Source organism: Acomys russatus, chromosome 6, assembly GCF_903995435.1.
Source record: "Acomys russatus chromosome 6, mAcoRus1.1, whole genome shotgun sequence".
In the NCBI taxonomy this organism is placed as follows: domain Eukaryota; kingdom Metazoa; phylum Chordata; class Mammalia; order Rodentia; family Muridae; genus Acomys; species Acomys russatus.
In genome coordinates this window covers 48,408,859-48,435,749 of record NC_067142.1, presented here as the reverse complement: position 1 = coordinate 48,435,749, position 26,891 = coordinate 48,408,859, and the positions used below count along the sequence as shown (strand labels likewise).

Sequence of the window (26,891 nt, the reverse complement as noted above, 5' to 3'; positions counted from 1 at the left end):
CAGTGGTTCTCAGCCTTCCTAACGCTGCAGTCCTTTAATACAGCTCCTCATGTTGTGCTAACACACAACCATAAAACTATTTTAGTTACTATTTCATAACTATAACTTTGCTACTGCCATGAACTGTAATGTAAGTATCTGATATGCAATCCCTATAAAAAGGTTGTTCAACCCACCAGGGGTCACAACCCACAGGTTGAGAACTATTGTATTATATAGTAGATATTACGGTAAGATATAAAGAAATAGACCTTTGCCTTTAATGAGCTTAAAATCCAGACAGAATAATTAGGCTAGATATAAAAATAAACAATTAATAATAATGAAAGTCACAAATAACTGCAAAGAAAGAGGAACTGACAAAATAATACTAAAATTGAGCTGATAAAATATCACTGGGTTGGGAGAGTAACTGCAAATTAAGAAAGATGGCTAATCAGGCCATGGACAGTAAAAAAGAACCTATTACTGTCACTTTCCTAACCAGTGACACTCCCTAAAGCATTCTAAATGCTATCCTACCCCACGGATAAGCATCACTCTCTCTCTCTTCAAAGAAGCTTCTTCTGCAGCAGCTGGAGGCCATTACAGGGAGCCACAGCTGGTCACAACGCAGAGAACAACCGACCGTGGGGTGCCCACACCTACGACATAACCCTACACCTAAGGTTCAAGAACATCATGGAAGAAGGGGCAGAAAGATTGTAAGAGCCAGAAGACAGGGAAATCCGCTGTGAGATAGTGTCTTCTATATATAACAGGGGAGCTACACTTATGAAATCTCAAAAATGCAGTTACTTAACCAAGACCCACATATCTACTGACATTCCAACATAGATAGGAACATCTCACAAACTACAGAAAAGTAACAGCTGCCAAGGGAGGTTATTCAATCCAAGTGGTCAGATCTAATAAAAAAACATTGAGAAAAAACAAAAACAAAAACAAAAAAAAAAACACTGGACTCAACAGAGAGAGAGAGAGAGAGAGAGAGAGAGAGAGAGAGAGAGAGAGAGTGTGTGTGTGTGTGTGTGTGTGTACACGCGCGCGCGTGCACAGGCGTAAAAATAATTTAAAAGCTCATGAGTTTGAGAGGGAGTAGGGGCATGAAAGGTGCTGCAGAGGGCAGAAGGAGAGGTGGAAATAATGTAAATAGAACACTCATGTGTGAAATTCTCAAAAAAATTAAGAAAAAGATGATAAAATCCAAGTCATAGTCAAACAATAAGATCTGAGAATTAGCATTGAATATATTTAATCAGCTTTGAAGAAATGATATTTCAAAGTATGGATAAAGTTTCTATGTGAGTTGTTTTGTTTTGCTTTTGTTGGTTTTTCGGGACAAGGTGTCTCTGTGTAGTCCTGGCTGTCCTGGAACTCTCTTTGTAGACCAGATTGGCCTTGAACTCACAGAAATCCGCCTGCCTCTGCCTCCCAAGTGCTGGGGTTAAAGGCGTGCGCCGCCACCGCCTGGCTTCTAATGTGAGGTTTTAATAGCCACTGCACTCAGGAACTCACAGAAGTACAAGTACAGTACAAGACGGGACCATCACCATGTCGTCTTAGGGAGGGGAGGGGTAAGTTGTTCATGCTCCAATAAACAACCTCCCATCCATGCTCACAGCAGCAACCCTAGTTAATCCCAGTGAGACACACACACTAGAAAATCATGAAAGTAACAGGGCAAGTCTCATTTGTTGAGAAAAAGACGTATTTCAGCAGAAGAGATGGAGGAGGAAAAAAGGTAACAGATGAAAATGATAAAACTTCCTTATATACATGTATGAGATGGTTAAAAAAATTTAAGAAATTCTAGGCTGGGATGCAGCCAGGGTACAGCACTTGCCTAGCATGCAAAAGGCCCCACAAAAAGAAAAGGGAGTGAAGACCAATAAATCATACAAACGTATTTCTGTCTAGCAAATTCTTCCGACTTAGAGCCACTAACGCAGAGTGTATCAAGTATCATGAAATGCAAGAGAAACTGATCATATCATTTTCATGAACCAAAGTAACTGATCAATAAGTGTGCATCAGGAAGGGAGGGAGCTAGACCTCTTCTAAAATCATCATTTCAAACTCTCTTGACAAAGCAGGGATAGAAAAATAACAAGTCTCTTGGATTACACTAATACTTGCAGCACCTTCTGCTTCAATGTACTGCCTGCCTCCCGTGTTACAGCAGCATGGAAATCAGGAGGTGCTAGGGAGACGGGCCTGTTGGTAAAGTGCTTAGAGAACAAGCATTAGGGCTCGAGTTCAACCGCTACTCATGCAAAAAAACCCAGGTTTGGCAGTGTGTGCCTGCAGCCCCCGTGCTAGCGAGGCAGAGACAGATTCCTAGAGCTTCAGGCTCAATAGGAGACTACGTCTCAAAAAATTACTGTGGCCCACTAAGGAAGACACCCAGTGTTGAGCTGCCGTACACATACACACATGCACAACACACACAGACACCAACATGTACATACACATATACATACAGAGAGAGAAAGAGAGATGCTAGACTCCTCAAATTCTAAAACTCTATTTAAAACAAAAACTAGGGCTAACAGAGATGGTTAAGAGCTCCAATTGCTCTTGAGAAAATCCAAGGTCAATTCCAAGCACCCACATCAGGTGGCTCACAAGCCCCTAACTCTAGCTCCATGGGATCCAACGACACCTTCTCTGGTCTCTGTGGACACTTGCACTGATGCACATACCCACAGGTAAACGCAGGCATGTGCGTGCATGTGCGCACACACACACAACACACACATGCATGCATGCACTCGATTGAGCGCTCTTAAAAAAAGCTAGGGGCTTAAGAGATGGAACACTGGCTGCTCTTCCAGAAGACCCAGGCTGGTTTCCCAGCATCCACATGGTGCCTCTCAGCTATCTGAAATTCCAGTTCCAGATAATCCAATGCCCTCTTCTAGGCTCTGTGAGCATCAACAGGCAGGTAACACATACACACATGCAGGCAAAACACCCACACACATAATTTTTTTAAGTTAAAAAACATAAATGGAAGTAAAACAACTAAAAATACTAAAAGTAAATTCAAACGTATATATACTGCTTTAAATAGTTTCACATCTATTTTAATAAACTAAGGGAAAATGACCAGTTAACAATGCAAACATACTAGCAAGCTAAGACATTCTCATTTAAAATGACTGCAGTGTCCCCCCTCACAATACTGAGGAAAGAATGATACTGAACAGTGTTGGAATCACACACCCTGTCATCGAGGGAATATCAAAGTATCTTTTTGGCAGCAAGTGAGTACTCAACGTCTTAAAAAGCATTCCATACTTCTTTCTTCTAGTAATTCATCCGAAAAATTTAAAATAAAATTCAGAACAATGTAATAAGATGTATGTAAGATTGTCTGTTGACAGAAAAGCTATTTAAACGGTAAAGCTGGAGCCAGGGAGATGTCTCAGTATGGTGCTGCCGCCTAGGCACACGTCCTTGTCTGAGGCTGGCTGCATGCTCTATAACCCCTGTACTGTGGGACCCAGAAGAAGCCCTAAAGCTCATTAGTGAGCCAGCATGGAGGACCCAACGAGCTCCCACATCAGTGAGACCCTAGCTCAAAAACCTAAGATTGAAAACAGACAGCCGACTACCTCGGGTCTCTATACCCATCCTCACCCCCAACACACACACACACACACACTGACACATATGTGTATATACTCACACTAACAAGTACATATAACATGCACATATAGAAGAAAAAAAGAAAAAACTACCCAAACTGAAAAGTTAAATAATATGGGATTTAATTCTAATATTTCATTAGAGAAAAAGCACCAGTCATGATGCACTGAACTGGTGGGGAAATGATGGGTGTGACCTCTGGTTTGGGAAGCACCTACCTGTATCAAGCTGCTTAACACCTACCCAGTCAACAATGACTTAATAAATCAGCCTTGCCTAACTTTAACTTTCAGAGAAGTTATAGTATGCAGTAGAGATGGTAGGCCTAAAAGCATGTAGTACAGAAATCCCTAGGCAGTTGTGAGAGCACTACTTACTGTTGTGGATAGAAAGGTCATTTCTCTGGGTTACAGGGGTATATTAGTTTGAATGAGAATGGCCCCATTGGCTTATGTTTGAATGCTTAGTCCCCAGTTGGGGAATTATTTGGGAAGGATTAGGAGGTGTGGCCTTGCTGTGAGAGCACTATGTGCTGTTTTGGATGGAAAGGTGTGTTGCAGGGCTGAGCTTAGAAGATTTAAAATCCTCCTACCAATGTGCTCTCTGCTGCCTGCTTGCAGTTTGGGATGGGAGGTCTCAGCTGTTCCTGCTGTCCTGCCTTCCCTCACCTGTAATGGACTCTAACCCTTCGAAACCATCAGCCTAACTAACCCCTTCCTTTCATGTTACCTTGGCCATGGTGTCTTCTCAGGACAATAGAAAGGTAACTAAGGACTATGAGAGAACACTAGGAAGTCTACTGCTGAGCTATAACAATCTCCCAGCCAATGGGGCAGGGAGAATGTTAACGTTTTGAAAGCAATTCAATATCAACTGTTTTAGTCACAGTATTTTCCCAAGTGTTCTGAATAATAAGCCTGAGGAAAGAATAACCACATTAAGATACAGTAGTTAATGAATGAAATTAAATTGGCTTTATTTTTGGTTGTAAGCCTAGCCTTTAATGGCTGAGCCATCTCTCCAACTCTCAAGTTGGCTTTAATAGCACAGCAGCAAAATCAAAAAGGAAAGTGACAGACCTCAAGTCTGACTTAGACAAATGGGAGAGAAATAGTGTTAATAAAGAACGGGAGAGCTCACTCCACCCTCAGTGGCTTCTTTCTCCTGTTTTAAATATAAAATATTCTTGGAGGACAAAACAATAGCGAATACTGGGTCTCAGAGCTCTAATGCCAGCAAAGCAGGAACCCAGGGCAGCAAGCAACCCACACTGTAGCCTCCTTCCCCCACTGGTCTGCCCCACAACACCCTGCAAGGCATCACACCTAGACACTCCCCTTCTGGAGCCTTTTTCTTATGATTTTATCACACTGCCCACTGAGCGATGTTTGCTCCTGAATCTCTGAATGCATTCCTCACCAGCAGCTCCACTTCCGCCTCATCCTCCCCTTGGAGAGTAACACCTTCCTACTCTCACAGCGTCTGCCTCATCTCAGCACCAACAACTCTGGCCCACACTGCAGTTTGGCAGGCTCCTCTTCTGCAACATTATCTAGCCTGACACACTGAGGCCGAAGAAAGCTTGCACAAATTTTCACATTGCTCAAATGTGACTTAGCAGAAATGTCAAAACAAATTTGCTGTCAGCTTTGACGCATCTTCTTTGAGGCTCATGTGGGTGAGAAACAACTCTGATCACAGGAACTCATTCTGTTAACAGCAAAGGAAGTGTCAATGAACTACTTGTTCGCAGTGACTTACCCTGGGATAGGGAAGGCCGCTGGTAGTGTTGAAAGCGGGTAAGAGTTTGTAACCCAGCTGCTTTGCCATTTGGAGAAGTTCATCGTTATACCACTGCATGTATTCACCTTTCTCTTTCAGCATGATTGCAAGCGAGTGTCCACCCAAAAGACCCCTAGGATCATAGAGACAAAACATTGCCTGCAATTTAACTAAAGATATTCACAAGCTACTACCTAAGAAGGTGTGAGCAATTGTTCTCAACAATTTGCGAACATAAGAAAGGCTACAGAACAATTTAATTCTTTTTTACTGACTACTCATTTTGTGACAAGCTATTATAATCACATAGCTAACATATTAAAACCAACAAACAAATAAAAATATTAGGGGCTGGCAAGAAGGCTCAGTAGGTAAAGGGACTTGCTACCAAGGCTGCAGACTAGAGTTCAAACTCCACTTACTACAAGTACAGAACTTGTTCCTTCCTACACACTGTCCTACGGGCTACTCCCGCACATAACAAATAAACAAATACTTGACATTCTTAAGTATCTTACTTTTTCTTAAACCAAAGGACACCGTGGATATCACATGTATTTTAACAAACAAGATAAATGTTTAAAAATGAATTTAAAGTTTTATCACCCTGAAAATCTCTGCCTCTTATTATAACATTTAAAAATTAAATGTTAGTTAAAAATTAGTCCTCATTAAAGGATTAATAATCTCTAAGAAGCTATGTCAGGCTTGTTACATTTCATTGAAGAGTAGCTCACTTTGACAAGGAGACGGGACAGAGGACTACCCAAGCTATCAAACATAAACTACCTCATACTGAAATGAATTAATTTTATCTCACACTTTAGCTAGCGGTCAAGGGTAGTCTTACTGTGTGAGAGCAAGCCTGTACACTGAGTCTCATGTGGCCTCTCTGCAGATGCTTCTGGCTAATGCTGGCTAACTATGTAGACTTCTGGAAACCCCTGACCTGACTAAGGGAAAAATACAGTGAACCTACAACTCCTGCTCACACTTGGATCACCTGTGGCGTGAATCTCTTTCCAAAGACTGTTGTGTCTGTTACACTATAATAAGCTGTTACCATGGCCTACTTACAGTTTGGTTTTGTTTTTGAGAAAGGCTCATTCTAGCTTGGGCTGGTATGGGTATGGGACTTACTGTGTGGCCAGGCTGGTTTTGAACCTCTTACAATCCTCCTGCCGTAACTTTCTAAGGGTCAGAATCACAAGTCTGAGCCACCATGCCTGGATTCCATTTTTTTTTTTAAATGTGTATGGGTGTTTGGGTGGCTGATGAATGTCTGTCTGCCTGTCCACCATGTGCATGCAGCGCCCTTGGAGGCCAGAAGAGGGGATGGGATCCCCTGGAACTAGACTTTCAGTGATTGTGAGCAGCCATGTGGGAGCTGGGAATTCCACCTGGGTCTTCTGCAAGAGCAGCTGGTGCTCTTAACTGTTGAGCCATCTCTCCAACAACCCCAAATTTTATATTTCAGGTGTAAGAAACGTCTTTACAACATTCAAGAAACAATCAGCCAGAAGCTTTTCCGGTGTTATCATTACGTCCTTAGTGTTGTGCACTTACCCAAGAACTCTGATGTTTGTTTCAAAGACTGACACAACTACATCATTATCTAAGTTAACATCTCTTAAAACTTTTCTCACTGCATCTTCAAATTCCTTAGTTTTGTTTAATACCTAGGGGAAGAAAGGAATGAGATAAAATTCTTTTCTTTCAAGTCAAGAAAAAAACTATACTTAGAATTAGATACTAGAATCAATTTTAGCATACTTTAAGAGTCAGAAAGATGAGGCATACAAAATAAAATATCCCTTAGGTATATTATAAAAATGGGATGTTCAAAACTGAAAAGTTAAGTGCAGACAAAAGAACATCTTTACACACTGACATACTTTCAGGGCTTTAAAATACCCATGGAAGGGATTCAGACTGGGTTTATAGCACAGGTTGACACATCTCTAAGCCCAAATCTAAAGTCCAAAGTGCTTCAAAACCTGAAATGTTTAGGTTTTAAATACCTTGTTGGCACCACTCAAAATGTTACAGATTTCCAGTATTTTAGATTTTGGATTAGGAAGGCCAAGCCTGTAAAGCTTATAACATATTCTAAAATACAAAGTCATGAAACCAAGTGACTCAGGTGAGAAGATTCTTCTTTATACTTCAGCAGATGACAGGCAGGGATATAGAGAACCTTTTCTCCCTTCAGGTCTTCTACTTCAAATGCTGTTCATGTGGGTCCAGACGCATCTATCGCCCGTGACCTGTAGTTAGAGCTGCATGAAGTGTGCTGCTCTGCAGGGACTTGGCTTCTATGTCAGAACAAAGTAAACAGCCATCCTGCTCAGCAAGGACCATCTTAGAAGCCAGGCTCTCTTGGGCTTACCCAGTGGGTAAAGGCACCTGCTGGCAACCCGCTGCCTGAATTCAATCCCTGAGACCTATACAATAGAAGGAGAAATCCAGCCCTTGCAAGTTGCACTCCGTGCAGTGTGGTACATGCACCCACATACACACACACACAAAATAAACAAATATGTATCTATGTAAAATGAGACACTGCCTACTCCAGAAGAAGTACTGTCTTCACCTGACTGAGCCTAAGCCTTACCCGATGCCACCCATATCCCACGCACCTCCCACTGGCAAAGGAAGTGGGGTGACACTACAGTCAAGAACAGGCCCTGATTTGAGTTCTAGTTCTCTCACTTCAGTCACTTGTGAGTCAAGCCAAGTTACGTCCATATCTGAGCATATTCCTTCATCAATATAGGAGACCCCGCTTTAAATAGTGGTGCTTCCTTAAGTGAGATCATGTGTGCAAAGTACTTTAACCAGAGTGCCTGATACAAGTGTTTAATACCATTACTATTCTAATTAAGCAAGTCTAGACTTGTGACTCAACTGAAACCTCAGTGAGTTCTTGGAATGAGCTCCATAAAAAAGGGTCACTGTCATTGCAAAAGCTGCCTTGGAGGCTGCAGAGATGGCTCAGCGGTTAAGAGCAACTGTTTGCTCTTCCAAAGGTCCTGAGTTCAATTCCCGTCAAGCACATAGTGGCTCACAACCATCTATAACGAGATCTGGCTTGCTGGCACATATGTAGGCAGAATACTGTATACATAATAAATAAATAAATAAATAAATCTTTAAAAAATTAAAAACAAAAACAAGACAACAAAAGCTGCCCTGGGTTTTCCATCTAAATTACAGACATGATTAGATTTTATTTAGAGACCAGATGCAGTAGAAGGGGTTTGCCTTTGGCTGTTGACTCCTTTGGTTTAACAATACTCTGAATGTTAGAGGCACCCTCTCTGAGCTGCTCTCACAGAGCGATTTCTGTCCCAAAATTAAGAAATGTGCAGCAAGGGAAATATAGACAATAGCAGAAAGCTTTCTGCTACTTGAAAAATGTTTTAAATCTTGATTCATTTTTAGTATTAATCAGCACTTGGAATAACTTAAAATACAGGATTGATCCTTAAAGATAACCCTTAAATAAGCCCGTTTTCACAAGGTCTAATGGTAAAAACATCGAGAAGACAGTACTTCAGAATCACAGCATCTGGAACACAATGCTGCCCCTCCACCACCACAAGCAACTCTAAAACTTAATACGAATTAACACAAGCTCTACAGTGTATGAGTTGAAAGGAAACGCCAAAAATGCCTGCTGGGAAAAACAATTTTTGTTTGTGCATAAGTGTCAGTATCATATGGCATACCACCATGGGTCAAGAACAGCAAAGCATTTTTCCAAATTACCTTCTTTCAAAAGCGTCAACCTCCTCACCCAAGGCAGGGGAGACATGTAAGGCAGACATCTCGATAAACCATTTGAGTATATCCATTCTGCTACATGATTGCATTTGGCAGTAACTTGACAGAACGTGACCAAGCTTTTATTACGAAGCAAAGATTTCAACATCTTAAATTCTTATGGCTTCTATTCCATACCTAGTATGCTGAGTACATTTATGATATTTGAGTGTGGATATCAGGAAACTTATAAAATACGTAACTCCAGGAAAAATGGAACTTACCACAAGAGTATCCAAAGAATCAATCAGTGTTAGGGAAAACCTAAGAAACAAGTGTAACAAGATATATATATGACACCATATAAGCAGCTCTTCCATGTATCTACATTACAATGTGATCTACACAACAACCAAGCAATCTGAAGCACTGCTGAAGATGCATAGAAACCTCATTGGCTCCTTTAAAAACAAATAAAACTTTAAAGCTCAATGCGAAGGGCCCAATCCCAGCCACACAAATAAATTAGTAGTTATACATCAAAACATACCACATAATGCATGCATGCATACATCATACATACATACATACACACATGCTTACATATGCAGTGACCTTATAACATGGTGATGGCTTCATGTACATTTTAAAGATTACGTATCTTTTAAAGATTTATTTATTTATTACATATACAGTGTTCTGGCTACATGTGTGCCTGCAGGGCAGAAGAGGGCACCACATCTCATTATAGATGGTTATGAGCCACAACATGGTTGCTGGGAATTGAACTCAGGACCTTTGGAAGAACAGCCAGTGCTCTTAACCTCTGATCCATCTCTCCAGCCTCTGTTACATATTTTTTCAAAGTTATACCCAGTTTAATAAGCTACATTATTTTTTTTTTCAGAGTAGGGAAGAATAAAGGACCTTAATATAAAGCTTAAGGCAGGTTTTCTTTTTCTTTCTTTTTTAAGACATTCTTTAAAACCTGGTCAATTGTGCTAGTAAGAGGGCTCGATGGGTCAAAGTGTTTCAATCCCTAGGATCCACGTGGTGAAAGGAGAAAACCAGCTCTTGCGAGTTATCCTCTGACTTCCACATGCAAATTGTAAACATGCACACACAATAAACAAATAAATGAAAAAGGAACTTAAGTTGGGAAAGCCCCAGAAATGTGACCATGAAGGGATTGACTACTCTGAAGTGCCTTGTGCTCATACTCACTTCCCCAAGGCGTCGTCCACGTCACCCCGGCTCGGCTCCTGGCCTCTGACGCGTCCTCTACAGGTTAAAGGCATGAGTTCATCAGCTGGGTAAGCATGTTCCTACAGAAAAATCTTAGTAAGTCACTGAAGAAAGTGAGAGGAACAGACATCATTTAGAGAATAGGATGGGTACTTAAAAGGTGGACTATCTATACAATTTATAGACAATTTAAATTTAATGCATGCTTGAAAAAATGTTAAAATCTCTTTTAAAAACTGTTAAGCTGGGCAGTGGTGGTGCATGCCTTTAAATCCCAGCATTCAGGAGGCAGAAGCAGGCAAATCTCTATGAGGCCAGCCTGGTCTACAGAGTGAGTTCAAGGACAATGAAACTCTGTCTTAAAAAACAAAAAGCAAACAACAACAAAAACCCTGACAATCTGATTGCCTCTTTGACTCTCACTCTCCACCATTAAAACCAGATTCTGCCATTTTAATTTTACTCATGTGTTAGTAGGTCAAAAGCACGTATGTGTATGACTTATAATATTTCATTTTGAAACATAGATTCACTATTATACCCCGTTACTGGCAATGCTTCTGCCTTAGCCGTCTGAAAACTGGGATTCCAAGTGCATGCTGCTCAGATAAGAGCTGGGACGTGAACACTCAGATCTGCTCAGTGGATCTTACTGGATGCAGTCCTTTCTCCTAGTGGTGGATAATGGCAGAGATATTCCAGGTTCCCATACAGCTATGTACACGCATTGTTTTGTGTGCAGAGCTAGGGCCTCAGTGACTGACCTACATCCAGAAAGTTTTTCAAGGTACTTCTATTGCCAAAGGAGACTCAATAAACATGGTTTGTTATACACAATTAAATATCTTTTATCCTTTCCTTGTTTAGTTTTTTAGTTCTGTTTGTAGCATTTTTACTACAAGCTTTAATTAAGTATGTAAGTAAATCTATTCATTTCTTCCTTCATGGTCTCTGGGTTTCAGGAATGCTGCAGCAGGCTACTGTGGGCCCTAGAAACATCATTCATATGCACACACACACACACACACATATGCACACATACATCCACACACTACAATTAAGTGTTTTCTCTATCTGGAATTTACTTTGTTTCTAATGTTTAATGATATTTGTTCCACCAAAGGTCAATCTTCTAAAGTCTACTTTTTAAAGAATCCATTCTTTCTCAATTATATGAAACATTGGCCAAATTAGCAACATAACTTAAGAAACTGGTTATGACACGGGACTAAAGATGTCACAGAGAAAGTAACCCTGCAAAGGAAATTCTAGACATACTTCATGACACTAAGAGAGCAAAGTATCAAATGCTTGATTCTCATCTGGAATTAGAAAGCATGTGTGCGCGCGCACACACACACATACACACACATACATACACACACACATACACACACATACATACACACACACACCCGCCTGAGAAGGCGCTCATCCTGCATCTGAGGAGAGCAGCGCTGCCGAGCACCTACAGGAAACTTTTCATACACACAGCAGACACCTTACTTTCCATTTTTAATACTTTAAATATTAAAAATACTAAATGTTAGCTTTGTCAGCTTTCAATTTTACCCATAATCACCAGGGAATTTTGAGAAAGGCCATGTGTTGGAATTCCTGGCCTCTACTTTTCTTCTGCTACACATTACGCACCTGGAGTTCAGGTACCCGAGCTGCACAAGCTGCACACAGGGACTCAGACATACACGTGGGCTATTTCTGCTCAACTTTAGGAATTGAGAACTGAATGGCAACTGAGTAATAAACAAGCCACACACAGCATAGGCATCAGACTACTCCTGGGAACTTTCCACAGAAATACCCAGCATGCGGAAAGGCGGCAGAACTGCCTTCAAGTGTCTGAAGGAAAGAAAACATGTCTGCCGCAAGCATTCCAGGCTGCTCAGCTGTTCTCCAAGTCAAGTAAGGGAGGAGACAACCGAGCAGAGACACAGAATACCTACAACACTTTCAGACCCAGGAAACTTCCTGAGGATCTAAGGCAGCCAAGACAAACACCAAAATCAAAACTCAGGAATGAAGGAACTGAGGAAGGAGGAACAGAAGAATGGTGTGGGTCAACTCCCCGCGCAAGCCTCCCCACGCAAGCCTCCCCGCGCAAGCCTTCCCCGTGCAAGCACTCTGGGGTGTTCCCAGAGCACAGTGCAAACGTTATGAACCTTCAAAGCTCCTCGTCAAAAGTCTCGATTTTGGGGGATGGTGAAATGGAAGAGCAGTTAAAGCACCTGCTGTTTGTTCTGGTACATTTTTGCCAACCTGGCACAAGCTCCAGTCATTTGGTATGAGGGATTCTCAACTGAGAATGTCTGTAAGATTTGCTTTAGGCATGTTCGCAGTTCACTTTCTGATTCATGATTGGTATGTGTGAGCCCAGCTCACTAGGGATGCTATCACCCATGGGCAGGGAGACCTGGGTGTGTAAGAAAGCAGGCTGAGCAAGCCATGAGAGAGCAAGCCATGGGAGAGCAAGCCATGGGAAAGCAAGCCATGGGAGAGCAAGCCATGGGAGAGCAAGCCCATAAGTAGCACCCCTCTGCGCCCTGCATCAGTTCCCACCATCAGGCCCTGCCCTGACTTCCTGGATGATCCGCTCCTCTCCAAATTATTTTTGGTCATAGTGTTTTCAGAGCAACAGAACAGGACTAGATAACAGCTTTTCCAAAGGCCCCAGGTGCAGTTCCTGGCATCTAGAAAGTGGCTCAGCACCACTTTTAAGTCCACTTCCAGGGATCTGACACCTCTTCTAGCCTCCAAGGACACTGTATGCAGGTGCTGCACTCAGATACACGTGGGGAAACACTTAAGACACAGAAACATGAATAAATCTTTTTGTTGTTGTTTTTGTTTTTTTGAGACAGGGTTTCTCTGTGCGGTTTTGGTTGTTCCTGAACTCGCTTTGTAGATCAGGCTGGCTTCGAACTCACAGAGATCCACCTGCCTCTGCCTCCTGAGTGCTGGGATTAAAGGAGTGCGCCACAGCCGTAAATCTTTTTTTTTTAATTCTCATTTTTCCTATACACTTGAGTAATGGTTACAGTCATCAACACTGTCTGTATTTCTTAGCCTACTTTTTAGAAAACTGAATGTTCCATAATGATTCATCCTGAGATGATTCTAGGCAACAAATATTTTGACATAATTAGAATCTATATCTAGTCACCACATTCTGAATTTTATGCTATATTTTAAAATTTTTAATAATACACATTTTCAGCATAAATTCCTCATTATTTTTATGTGTCAATCCTATAACAACTGATTCCCCAGAGTGCTTATAATTTTATTGCTTTGTTTTACATTTAATACATGTAAATTATAAAAGCAAAAAAATTTAAAGTTGCTTTAATATTTTAAAAGTTATTTTGTAAAAAGACAAAATATTAATCTGATGGCAAAAGTTCCTTAGTATTTTCACCTACTGTTTAGAAACCTCATACTGCTATTTTTTGAGTTCTATAAAGCAAAATCACAAATGCTTTTATCTGAAATTAAATGTAAATCTAAACTCCAAATTATATATGAAAATTCAAACCCTGAACCTATCTAGATAATAAAAATATCCACATTAAGTACAAAATAGAATAATCAAAGTAACTTGGAGGTAAGGTATAAAAATACTTCATACTCTTTGTCTCAAGGTTAAAGATAAAATAAAGCCAGGGCCTTCCTTCAGGTTAACCACAAAGCGCACTCCAGAGAGTTTGCATACTGCCAGAGCAAAGCATACGTGGCAGCAAACAGCTGCAGCAGGCTCCAGACAGCCCGGCTGTGTGACACACAGTAATGTCTCCTCTCCACGTGTTGCCAGAAAAGGGGAAACAATCATGTTAACAAAACAAAGAGTCACAAAAACATTGAATAACTAATTATAACTCAGAAGTGAAACTCAGGTGATAAAAAGAGTCTTGCAGGAACCACAAAGAAAAGGTACCTGACTAAAAGCAAAGGGGGAAAAGTAAGTTAAGATACAAACTAGTATTCTCCATATTAGACTTTCAACTTCCTATGGCTTGAGGTGACAAACTCAGCTATAGAGAGTCAAGTCAAAATGCCAGCCTGAAGACTTTTTAGTAGCACTTATTACATATTAGGTAAAGGGAAAACATTTCACCCTAGTAAAATACAACAACTAAAATCATAACCATATTATTGAGCCTAAGTAGGTAGAGCAATATTCATAAAGACTTAATATTAAGAATCAGTTCTCTGCCTGGTGCAGTGGTGCACACCTTTAATCCCAGCACTAGGGAGGCCGAGGCAGGAGGATCTGTGTTCCAAGACAATCAGTGCTGTTACACAGAGAAACTGTCTTGGAAAACAAGAAAGAAAGAAAGGAAGAAAGAAAGAAAGAAAGAAAGAAAGAAAGAAAGAAAGAGGGAAATCAGGTCTCTCCATAAAGCCAGGTAGGTATCAGGGTGCACAGCTGAGATCACAGCACAGCACTTGGATAAGGGAGAGGAGGATCAGGAGTTCAAGGTGATTTCTGCCTACACAGTAAGTTCAAGACTGTTTCAGGGGGGAAAAAACAGAAAAAAGAAATTCTCTGCAAATTGTTCTATTGATTCAACATAACACCAAACAAAAGCTGGTGACTGAGCAGAAACTGGCAATATGGTCTTGATTTTACATAAAAATGCAAAAAAAAAAAAAAAATCTAAAAAATCTAAAATAGCCAGAAACAATCCTGGAAAAGGAAAACAAAGCTAGCAGATTGACAATGCTGAGCCGAGAATGTGTCACAAGGTTACAAAAATTGGGCCAATGTGACACTGGTGTAAAGAAGCAGGAAACAAAGCACAGAGCCTAGACAGCCCCATCAATCTACCTACCTACCCACCTACCTATCTGCCCATCCACCTACCTACTCACCTACCTACCCACCCACCTACCTACTCACCTACCTATCTGCCCACTCACCTACCTACTCACCTACCTACCCACCCACCTACCTACTCACCTACCTATCTGCCCACCCACCTACCTACCCACCTACCCACCTACCCACACAGCCACCCACAGTCAAATCTTTCCTTTTACATAGGTGTCAAGGTAATTGTGCAGGAACAGGCCAGTCATTACAACAATAGTGCCATAATAACTACATATGCACACATGAAAAGAAAACCTTTATGTCATCATGTGCAAATATTAACTCAAAATGAGTCACAAGTCTAAGTGAATAAACTAAAGTTATATATTAAAAAAAAAATCATCCAGGAGCAAAAAAAGGAAAGTTTTGTGTCCTTGGATTAGGAAAGTATTTTTTAGGAAACAATAAAAGCATGAAAAATGTTCAAATACAAGATTAACATTGATAACATTTTAAATTATTCCTACTTCAAACATCACTGTTAGAAAAATTAAAATTCAAAATACAAACTTAAAAAAATCCATAGAACATGACAAAGGTCTCAGATCCAGGATATAAAATAATTTTCACAACTTAGCAATAACAAGACAAAGGACTTGAGTTTAAAATTAAAAAAAAAAAAAAAAAAAAAAAAAACCTGTAACAGATGATTCTTCAAAAAAAGATGCACGAATACAAAATAAATGCACAGGAAGACTTTTCAACAGCATTAGTCACCAGGAAAATGAAATTTAAGTCAGCGAGACACTACCGCACACCCACTAGAACAGCTAAAATTAAAGGCTTGGTCATGCCAGCCCGTGAGAGGATGTGTAGTATCTGAGCGCATGCACTGCTGGTGGGAAATGCAAACCAAAGAAAAGTCTGGCTGTTTTTTCTAAACACAAACTCTCACTCCCCAGATGACCTAGCACCTGTCTGAGACATTCTGTTTCTAGATTACTCTTCTTGGTGAGTAGGTGATTAGAAAGAAAAATCCAGTGCAGAGCTTCAGATGGGAGAGGGACTGATGCTCTGGGCCAGTGGTTCTCAACCTTGCTTACGCTGTGACTTTTAACACCGTCCCTTACATTGTGGGCACCCCTAGCCATAGAAGTTTTGTTGCTACTTCATAACTATAATTTTGCTACTGTGTAACTATCTGATATGCGGGATATCTGATATGTGACCCTTGTGAAAGGGTCATTTAACCCCCAAAGGGGTCACTACCCAGATGCTGAGAACCACTGTTCTAGAGACAAATGCCACAGAGCTGTTTTTCTTAAAATGACTAAAATGGTAAATTGTGTGTTGTGGATATTTTGTAAAATAAAGTTTTGAAGGGGGAGAGGCATTACTAAATAAATGGACATAAATCTGTTGCATTTTAAAATCGCTCCTATGGTTTAGCAATGAAAACTAATCAGCTGGGTGCGATGGTGCACAGCTATAATCTTGGCACTCGAGAGGCTGATGCAGGAGGATCACGAGTTTTAGGTCAGCCTGTGCTATATAGTGAGTTCATACAGAGGCTGTCTCAAAATGACGAAAAAGACTATTTCGTTGCAGGATATTTGATGACACTGTGAACCCAGAGATTGTGATATTTACTGGAAAAGCCTTTTTAGCTGTGGTGTGGCTCATCTTTAGCACACACACCATTATTGCAAGAGCTTTCTGCTTGAATATTGTAAACAGGATTAAATTAAGTCAACCATAGGTCAAGAGGCGGAGCAAGCAACCAGTGGACAGGAAGTGAACATAGGAGTATTAAGAAAAATGCCATAGAGAGGAAGAGGAAGTCAGGAGGATGACAACAGGTAGAAACACACAGGAAGTAAAAGGGAGGGACACTCCTTCTGGGACATGAGCCTAGGAGGAAGGTCAGCTGTGTGCAGCCTCTCTGAGCTAGCAGGCTTTTACCCCAGCTTCTGGCTCGGTGTCTTTCTTGGTAAAACCGAACAATAGAGAGATTTTGTTAAAAACAACACTATTTATTTCAGGAAAGCAAACATAAAGTGACTACAGTACTAGGAAGCCTCTACTTGTTGAAGAAAGTATCCAACTCCGTCCAGTTTTCTGTAATATTTGGGGGTCTACAAAGTACATCTTTTGCTAACAACAGTTTGATTGCCCAGAGTAGCCAGGATAAACACCAGGAATCAAATAGCATAATCATCCTCCTCCTCCTCCCTTGGTCCCCAAGGAATGGCCCTGACATACACCATTTTATCATCTGCATTAATTTATAAACTCAACTCAGCATAGCTATGCAAAACCTGTTACTAGAAGCCTTAGAGTGACTATGGTCTAGGGCTAAGTAAGATTATGCAAGAACTGCCAAAATAAACATCAAATTGCATGCGATCTGGGGAAAAGAGAAAGCCATCTGTGCAATTAGTTCACTGAGAATACGTCACAGTTTGGTGGGGACTAGAGATCTGTCGCACAATCATCAACATAACGTTAAGAGCTATGGCAATAACACAAAAGTCAGAGAACCTCCATAATTCAGGGGCCACAGAGATGTAGCAACACCTGGCATGACATTCTGTGGAGAGGCAGTACACAGGGACTGTGAGGCATCAGCAGACAGAGCAGTCAGCTCAAGAGCACATGCCTCACACTGGAGGAAGTACGCGCTCACAGGAAGTTCTCCGTTCAATCTAGAAACACATTTGGGTTCAAATCTACATGAATTTTAGGAGAGAATTTTCTCCCTTTCTGGTTTTTGTTTTGATTTTAGTTTTCTTAAGACAGGGTCTTAGTCCTGATTGGCCTAAAACTTGCTATATAGACCAGGATGCCTGGAACTGGTGGTAATCCTCCTGCCTCTGCCAAAAAGTGCTGGTATTAGAGGGTGTGTGGCACTACATTCAGCTTATAGGAGAAATTTCCATCTTCAGCAAATAATACATAACAGTTGTAATTATCAGTCGCAGTTACACACAGTGCTTCCTGCTTGTCAGACACTGTTCTAACTAGGCAGTCGTGTAAAAGACAGCCTTGCACAACTCTGCAAGGCAGGTGAAGGACTGACTTCACTTTATACTGATGAGGAAACAGGCTCTGACATCAGCTCAGCCTTCCCTTCCTAACCAGGCTGGCAGGTGGCAGTCTCCTCAGGAATCCTCTTCCAGGTGCCAAGGCCGTGCTCCTAACTACTTTATATTGGCCACCTTTTGAAAACACCATTTTCTTTCCCCCAGGGGCCAAGTAGACTCAAGCAAACTGCTGTAGAACAGACTGACGAACAACACTGCAAACAACTAGTGAGAAATAGGACAAGCTCTACATTATTAAAAGCTTATCACGTAGCAGGCGCTCTCCATCTAACACGGACAGAAGTTTATAGACCCTGAAATCCTCCATAGCTTCCCATTTTAAAGGAAGTTTATGAAGTTGTTTCTTTAAAAGGCAAGATGTATAAAAATAATCAAATGTAAAAAGTTTCATTTCATTTTCATAAGAATTCAATTTAGTTCTTTAAAAAAATACTTAATAAGTGTTTAGGTGTTCAAGTACCATGCTAAGCACAAGACATACAAAAGCTGATTTTATCAAAAATTAAAAATAAAAAAGTGTCTCTCTCTTTTTAAAAAATCTTATGGTCTACAGTAATCCTCTGCAGTTATCCCCATTTTACAAGACCTGACTTAAATGAGTTAACTGATCAGTCTAGGATCTAAGTGAATAAAAACGCAGAACTGCCATCCAGCTGCAACCCCTACACAGCGGACACAGAACTGCCAGCCAGCTGCAACCCCTACACAGCGGACACAGAACTGCCATCCAGCTGCAACCCCTACACAGCGGACACAGAACTGCCAGCCAGCTGCAACCCCTACACAGCAGACACAGAACTGCCATCCAACCGCAATCCTACACAGCGGACACAGAAATGCCATTCAACCGCAATCCTACACAGCGGACACAGAAATGTCATTCAACCGCAATCCTACACAGCGGACACTCCGCTCGCTTCAATCTTCTATGTAGTTATTATAGCAAAGTCACCCAGCTAGCTTACGTTAGTAATTGGGTCAGAGAATCGTGTGAGGGCTGCCCTTGGTACCCACTGTGTCACAAACACCACTGAGTACGTATTGGCAGGACTTTAACTAAGAGGGAGAAATATTAAAGATAACATACTTTATAAAAGCGGTTCCCAAGACTGGGGAGATGGCTCAGTCAACAAAGTGCTTGTCCCACAAGCATAAAGATCTGAGCTCAGACTCCCCAGAGCCTACACGAAAGCCAGACGTGACAATTCATGTCAACAATCCCAGCACTGCAGACACAGAGAAAGGATGCTGGGCCTGCCAGTCTAGCCACGCTGTGAGCTTCAGGGTCAGTGAGAGACCCTGTAGCAAAAATGAAGGTGAACAGTGACTAAGGAAGATACCCAACACTGATGTCCACCCTCCATGCACACACACCAACACATACACACAAATACATACACACAGCAAATAAAATCTTTAAAGAGAGGGCCCTATTTAGAGCAAAATGTGGTAAAGCCATCTAGCTGTCTCCTATTTTACTCAGCTTTGGAATCAAAGTTTACCTGTATGAGCTGGCTATAATTGGAGGGTCTCGCTAGGGTCCATTTGGCTACTTCTATACCGTAACTAGCCTAAACGTGTTAAACTAAGCTTCTGTCAAGCAAAACGAATGAGGAGTAAATGATTTTGAAAACAATACTAAAGGAATAGCTACAGTCATACTGAGTAGTAAGTTTACAATTATGTTTTCAATGTTTGCACCCAAAGCTTCAAAACCATCAGAGTCCAGAAATATTACTGAAAGGCAAACCTCACTCTAATCAAGTGATAAGAGAACAGGGCTATCAAATATAAAACATGTTTAAAATATAAAAACAGAGCCTAGAGAGGTAACTGGGGGTTGGGCAGGGGGTTAGGAGCAATTACTGCTCTTCCAGAAGACCTGATTTTGCCTCTTAGTACCCACCTTTGGCGCTCACAACCTCCTGCTCCTAGCGATTGGATACTCTCTTCTGGCCTCTGTGAGCACTCACATGGCATATACTCACAGACATATAAATTTTTTTAAAAAATACAAAATATAAGAAAATATAAGAGGATCTAATGATATTGATGTTTAATGATATCTGTCCTATATAAAAATGGATTTACTGAGTCAGATGAAAAGTATCTTAAAAAGACTTAGCATCAGCTCTCTGCCAAATTTTGCTAACTATACTTTCAGGCTATCATAAGAGAAAGTCTCCTGGCATATTTTAAATGTAAAAACAACGAAAGGAAAAGAAATTCTCAGTTTAACTTCATTAAACACTTTACAAATTAACAGAAATTTTTTATGCAAAACTTTCTTTTGAACTCTTAAAATTTGCTTGCTGTTTTATCTACCTTTTTGTGTGCGAGAGCCCTAGAGCTTTCATCCCTGACAGTGGAAGCTGGTTCTTCATCTTACCGTAGCTCTGAAGCACTGGCCCAACAGAAAGCAAACTTCATTCAATTCAGAGGCCACATGGTAGCATCTGGACAGAAGCTGAGTGATATTAACTCCTACTTGACTTATGCAATGGTGTCCTCGTAGGCTTGTAAAGTGGTGCTGCAGTGTTTCCTAAAGGACAGCCCTTAAAGCCACACACAACCTTGTCCTCCTGTTTACCTATGTACACTAGTAACTGCCGCAGCCACTAGCACCTAATAAACTGCTTACAAACAACGGTTCATGATCTGGTTTCAGTTTCTTACCTATTCAATCAACTGGTTCCCTAAGAATCACTACCAGGAATATTTTGCCAGCTTATGTTTGTCCTGTTTTTTTAAAAGCTTTCTCAAAAAATGTACAGTAGTAATTCAGGTTTCAAACCTTCCCAACTGTGTGCAGTCGGCTGCTATACACAGCGTGCACAGGTGAGCTTCATACTTACCATATAGTTGCCATAAGCATGATCAAACATTTCCAGGACTTGATTTCTAATTGTGAAAAAACAGAGAGGGAGAAAAGTTATGTATAGTCTATCTATTGTACTTCAGGAACATAATTCCCCTCCACAAAAGCACACTAATGAAATAAGTAAATAAAACAAGTTAGGATACCAGAGAGTGAGGAGAGTCTTGATTACCTCACCACAAAGAGCTGGGCCAAACCTTCACTACCTTAGTCCTAGCAATTTATATAAAACTTCTGTTTGGCCAGGCATGGTGTGGCACGCCTTTAATTCCAGCACTCAGGAGGCAGAGGCAGGTGGACCACTCTGAGTTCGAGGCCAGCCTGGTCTACAAAGTGAATCTAGTGCAGCCAAAGCCACACAGAGAAACCCTGTCTCAAAAAACCAAAAACATAAAAAAAAAAAAACCAGCTTCTGTTTGCTTTTTGTTTTGTTTTGTTTTCTAAGAATACTACTGACTGATCCATGTCATGACAGCAGAGAAGTAAAGCTGGTCTTGAAGGGAATACTACAGCTATTAACATAATTACGTAACTAATTCTTGGGGTAGGATGTTTCCAGACAACTCCTCAAAGCAATGATTTTTAGTACCATTTATTGCTTAGCATATTCTATATATTTTACTAAGGGTAGTGGGGTGTGTATACTAATATGAAATAAAAATATTTTCTCAAGCCTTAGCCTTTCCCCTTAAACTGAGTAAAACCACTAATGCCTAGTTAAATACATACTATGCTTCTCTCGTTTCAAATGATACACTTTTTGATGTATACTGTGCTCTTAAGAACACTCTTTAAAAAATAGAATTCACTTCAACAATAAAAACTCTAAAGCTCAAAGGGAGACTTCTATCTTTCAGAGGCTGGGGCTGCAAGGTCGCAAGTGCCCAGACCAGATTCACTCATCAAACCCCACCAGGTCTCAGAAACTAAGGTCTAAGTCTCACAATGAACCATTCTCATGGCCAGGACTTGAGTGCTACTGCGAAGGCTAATAATGTGAGAGCCAGACAGGGCCAAACCTAATACTCAGCTAAGAAAGACAACGAACAAGTCTTTTACTAATACTTCTCCTCCCAAAGTTCCAGTTTCTAAAATCGGGAATAGAAAAAGTAGTAAAAAAAAAAAAGTTTTTTTTTTTTTAATTTAAGGCTTTCTTTCTTTGCCTTCCTATTATGCTACATTGTCATTTTTCAGAACAATGGATGAGGAGATGCTGTTAATAACAAAGCTAACAGGCAGAGAGATCTCCTATCCAGACCCTGGCTGTAATGACCAGCCAGGCCGAGTTCTTCATTTTGTGACCTAAATAAGTCCTGACTTTTTATAACTATTTTTAAATGCCTAACCATTAAAAACAAGACCTTGCTTGGCTACCAAGGTGGTTCACTGGGTAATGGCAAAGACCCTGGCAGGCTGAGGTTAATCCCAAGAACCCACATGGTGGAAGGAGATAAACTGAGTTCTCCACGCTATTCTGTCACTCCACAGGCCAAGGCACAACACACACACACACACACACACACACACACACACACACACACACACACGTAATTTAAAACAAAAACAAAAAACCCACCACTGGTTTAAAAGATTGTACATTTACACAGATGCAGAGAATTTCAGAAAATTAAGGAGTATCTTACAGGATCTCTCATCTTGCAAACAATAAAGATTTTTCAAAAAGCGGCCAAGTCAAGGCCCCACAATCCCGCTAACATAGAATGGGCTATGTCAACTCTTCCTTCCCTGACATAGGCTAAACGATTAATATCAAGAAAGGAAAGTTCCTGTCTCTGGGAACCCTAGAGTCTACACGTGCATCACAAGTGAAAAAAATTCTAACTTGCTAACTCAATTTTGAGAGCTTTGAATTTTCCAAATTATGAGTAAACTGTAGTTGTATACAAGAGCCTGCTTGCACCTGTGCAGCACACAACCAGTCCCACAACAGGAACTTCAAAGTGGACATAACTACAGAATGACACAGTGACTGTATTAAACAGTTACAAAGTTTCTATAGTTTTTTATCAACTTAGCAACTGCATAAGATATATTAGAAATCTGACTCCCCCATGAAAAAAATGTTTTTCATTCTTAAATAATTTCTATAAATGGTTTTCTAAAGTCCCACTGCCTCCCAACATAATAATAGCTATGTTGATCTGTATTCTCTGCTAGTGAAAAATATTAACAAAATCTACCATCCTGAAAAAAAAATTCCATGAAAGCTAAGACTGCATATGATCAAGTATTTAAGTGGAAGCAACTGAGCAACTGTTCACAACAACTGGGGGGGGGGGGGTGGGGAGGGCTCTACATCTTATTTTTTGATACTGAACCTGGGGCTCACTGATTTGTCATATACAATTTTAATAAGAAAGACAAATAAAATATTTGCAAACATAATAGAAATAATACTGTTCTCCCCCCCCCCCCCACCAAATCTTAAGGAAGTAGAGCACTGTGAAGAGTATGAGCTCTGCATATGCCATAGGTTAGAAAACATACAGGAACAAAACCACAGCAACAAACCTGACTCCGCTTATTACCAGCTTTGAGACTCTGAGCAAGTTAACCTTGAATCTCAGTTTCTTCATTTGCACAATGGGGACAGCATTCACCTCGTGACGAAATAACGATTTTAGAGATGGCATGAGTCAAGTGCCAACAAAGTGGGGAAGTCATTAAAACGTCACAAAACAATGCAAAAAAAAAAAAAGGCAAGGTACCAGAATTCACTGGTAATTTTGTTTGGATAGCTGAAACTTCATCTTCTTTTCCTCAGATTTTTATTTGCTCTTTTATTAAAAAAAAAAAAAAAAAAAAAAAAAAAACTAGCCAGGTGTGGTGGAGCATGCCGGTAATCCCAGCACTCGGGGAGGCAGAGGCAGGCAGATGGCTGTGAGTTTGAAGCCAGCTTGGTCTACAAAGTGAGTCCAGGACAGTCAGGGCTGTTACATAGAGAAACCCTGTCTCAAAAAAACAAAAACAAAAAACAAAATGAATACAGTTCTTTCGCAATGACCGCAATAAAGAAGCATGTATATTAGATACAGTAGAACTGAAGGCTCCACTTCCCTTTCATCTGATCATTATGCGGTAAGTTATCTTTTTTTTCCTAAGTTCAAACAATTTCTTATAAAATGGTATGCCTACTATTTATATTTTATCTTACCACCTTCCTTTAGTATAGAACGCTTTCCAAATGCATAAATATTATTTCATAATATAGAACAAAACATCATGCTCAACCATTTCCCTCCCAGGACCCGTTCCGTCCCTTGAAAAGGCGCCCCTTTACACACTTGTCTCTAACTGTGCTTTTATTTCTGTAGGATAGATCCCCAGAGGAAAAAAAAATGAACCATAGAACAAGCACAATTTAAAATTCAGGAATTGGTGTCAATAAGTTACACAATTTACATTCCTAGCCAGTTTTTAGTGTCTTCACTAGCCCTACTGTTTTAAATAAGCGATCTCTCACAATTAACTGTTCGTGCTACTGACACACACGAATTTCCTCTTCTCTCACTTAACTGGTCACGGTTTTGCCAATTTTCAGATTCTCCACTTTGTTCATATTCATTTGTGCCACTCCGGATGTGATTAGAGTCATTGGATTAAGCACTACAAATAGAGTTTTGTAACACTTTTAAGACTCACAAAACTACTCTTAAGGGGGTACATTTAATTGAGGACTTTGAAGAACATCAAATGGCCTGCTCCGTTTCACAAATGCAGTGAAGGAAAGAAAACATAACAAGAAGACAGCGAAATCAGAAAAGTTCAAGTTCCAGTGAACACCCCTTTCCTTTAACAGGTGTAAACACCACAACATTTTCCCGCTGGGAGTTTACTTGGCCGAGAACTCTAACCCTGCCCCCGCCAAAAGGCACCCCACCCCCAGGACTCCGCTACCCGGGTGCTAAGCCCCTCCACCAGTCCCTGACATGGCAGCGGCGCTGACACACCACCACACATGTCACAGGCGGCCCAGGAGACATCCGACAGCCCCCGAGGTCACGTCCCGGGGATCGTCTCCCATCCTCCTGGACCCTGTCCACAGCATCGAGATCGTCCAGCCTTACCAGCTGTTCCAGTCACCAGAGAAAAACTCCACTGCACGCCGGGGCGCAATGACAGGCGACTGCTGGCAGCCTCGCTAGGAACCCACCCTGGCAGCCACGTACCCTTACCCAAGCTTCTGCTTCTCTTCCCTACTCATGGGCGCGGCCCCCGCCGTGCACACGGACGTGGCCAACACCAGGCAGAGAGCGGCCGTCGCTGCCACCAGGCTCCATGACGCTCGCAGGGGGACCCGGCACCCACAGCCCCGGCCGCCGCCGGCTTCGCTCATGGCCCCGCGGTTCCGCGCACGCGCAGCTGCTACACCCGCACGGTGGGCCACATTGCGGGCTGCAGGCGGCGAGGAGGCTGCGAGCCGTAGTCGAGCGCGGGCTGTGGATTGAGGCTGGCGGCCGCCGGCGCCAAACTGTTTGCTGAAGCCACCGAGCCGGTCCCCAGCGCCAGCGCTGCCACCACCCTCCGCCCTCCACGACTCGGAGCGCCGCCCCCAGCTTTCCGGTGTCGTAGTCTAGGAAACCGCCTCCCCAAGGCTACTTCCGGGTAGAGCCGAAGTGGGATAGCCTCAGGACCAATGGAGACAGCTTCAGAGAGGGGCTGGCCCCAGCTACAGGACGGGGCATTGGCCAGGAGAAGCGGGACGTGGACAAAAGGCGGGACTGGGCAGGGAGCTGTCCCCCGCTGTCCCCCGCTGGACCTACCTCCAACCCCAGGAGGCAACTCCTGGGGACTACTAGTCCCAAAGTGCACTGCTTTCTCGGGCTTGCCTACAGCCCCGTGCACAGGCGCCTTGCTAGTTTCGGCCTGATAGCGCGCTGCGTTCTGGGGCTTGTAGTCCTGTCCTGTAAAGGCCACACAAGTTCTAAGCGTTCTGCGTTCCACAAGACTTTCGGGCGGCCCTAGCTGATGGGCTTCCCAGTCCTGGGGACTTGTCACTTATTTGCCCTTCCCTCCCCGAAGTTATTTCCCTGAGAGCTGACAGAATGAGACTTATCTCCAGGTCGTATCGTATGCCTTGAGGAATAGTGGGAATAGTCTTCTGCCCTCAAGGAAATGACCAACAAAATAAAACAAGCAAACGAAAATACAGCAAAATGAATCCAATGTTTGACGACTGAACTATGTGAGGATTTTACTTTCATTAGCGCATATACTCGACTCTCCTATACAGATACCGTCGTTCTCCCTTTGCATACGTGGAAGCCAAGGCTTGAGGAAGTTAGCAAACATTAATCTCGCTCCTGGCTTACACCTCTTAGTCAGAAGCCCCAGCAACTAACCAGTGCTCCAAAAGGAAGGGGAAGAGCAAAAGGAAGGGGAGAAAGTAAAGCTAAGGACGTGATTAAGAGTAGTTGTCTAAAAAGCCAGAGGAAGGAAAGAAGTGTAGAATGCAAAAGTGATTTTTTTTTTTTTTTTTTTTTTTTTTTTAAGTTTAGCAAAGACTGGATGTTGTAATGAGTTGAAACGGCTGATTGGCAGACTAACCGTCGGTAAAATAACAAGTGGGTTTCTCTTGCAAAACACGCATTTCTTTCTTTTATAATACTTC

General features: G+C 41.6%; 1 protein-coding gene across 5 annotated transcripts in view; it reads right to left on the bottom strand.

Annotated features, from left to right (window-relative positions):
• Edem3 (ER degradation enhancing alpha-mannosidase like protein 3) overlaps positions 1–25,830 on the bottom strand; it is a 59,155-nt gene extending 33,325 nt beyond the window's left edge. For all 5 annotated transcript variants that reach the window (XM_051147562.1, XM_051147564.1, XM_051147563.1 and 2 more), the window contains exons 1-6: positions 25,456–25,830; positions 21,237–21,282; positions 10,426–10,526; positions 9,486–9,525; positions 7,003–7,115; positions 5,416–5,569 (exon numbers count right to left, since the gene is read on the bottom strand). In XM_051147562.1, coding sequence (XP_051003519.1) covers positions 5,416–5,569; positions 7,003–7,115; positions 9,486–9,525; positions 10,426–10,526; positions 21,237–21,282; positions 25,456–25,616 — 615 coding nt within the window. In that variant the 5' untranslated portion in view covers positions 25,617–25,830. The remainder of the gene's footprint in view (positions 1–5,415; positions 5,570–7,002; positions 7,116–9,485; positions 9,526–10,425; positions 10,527–21,236; positions 21,283–25,455) is intronic.
• Positions 25,831–26,891: the final 1,061 nt, after the last annotated feature.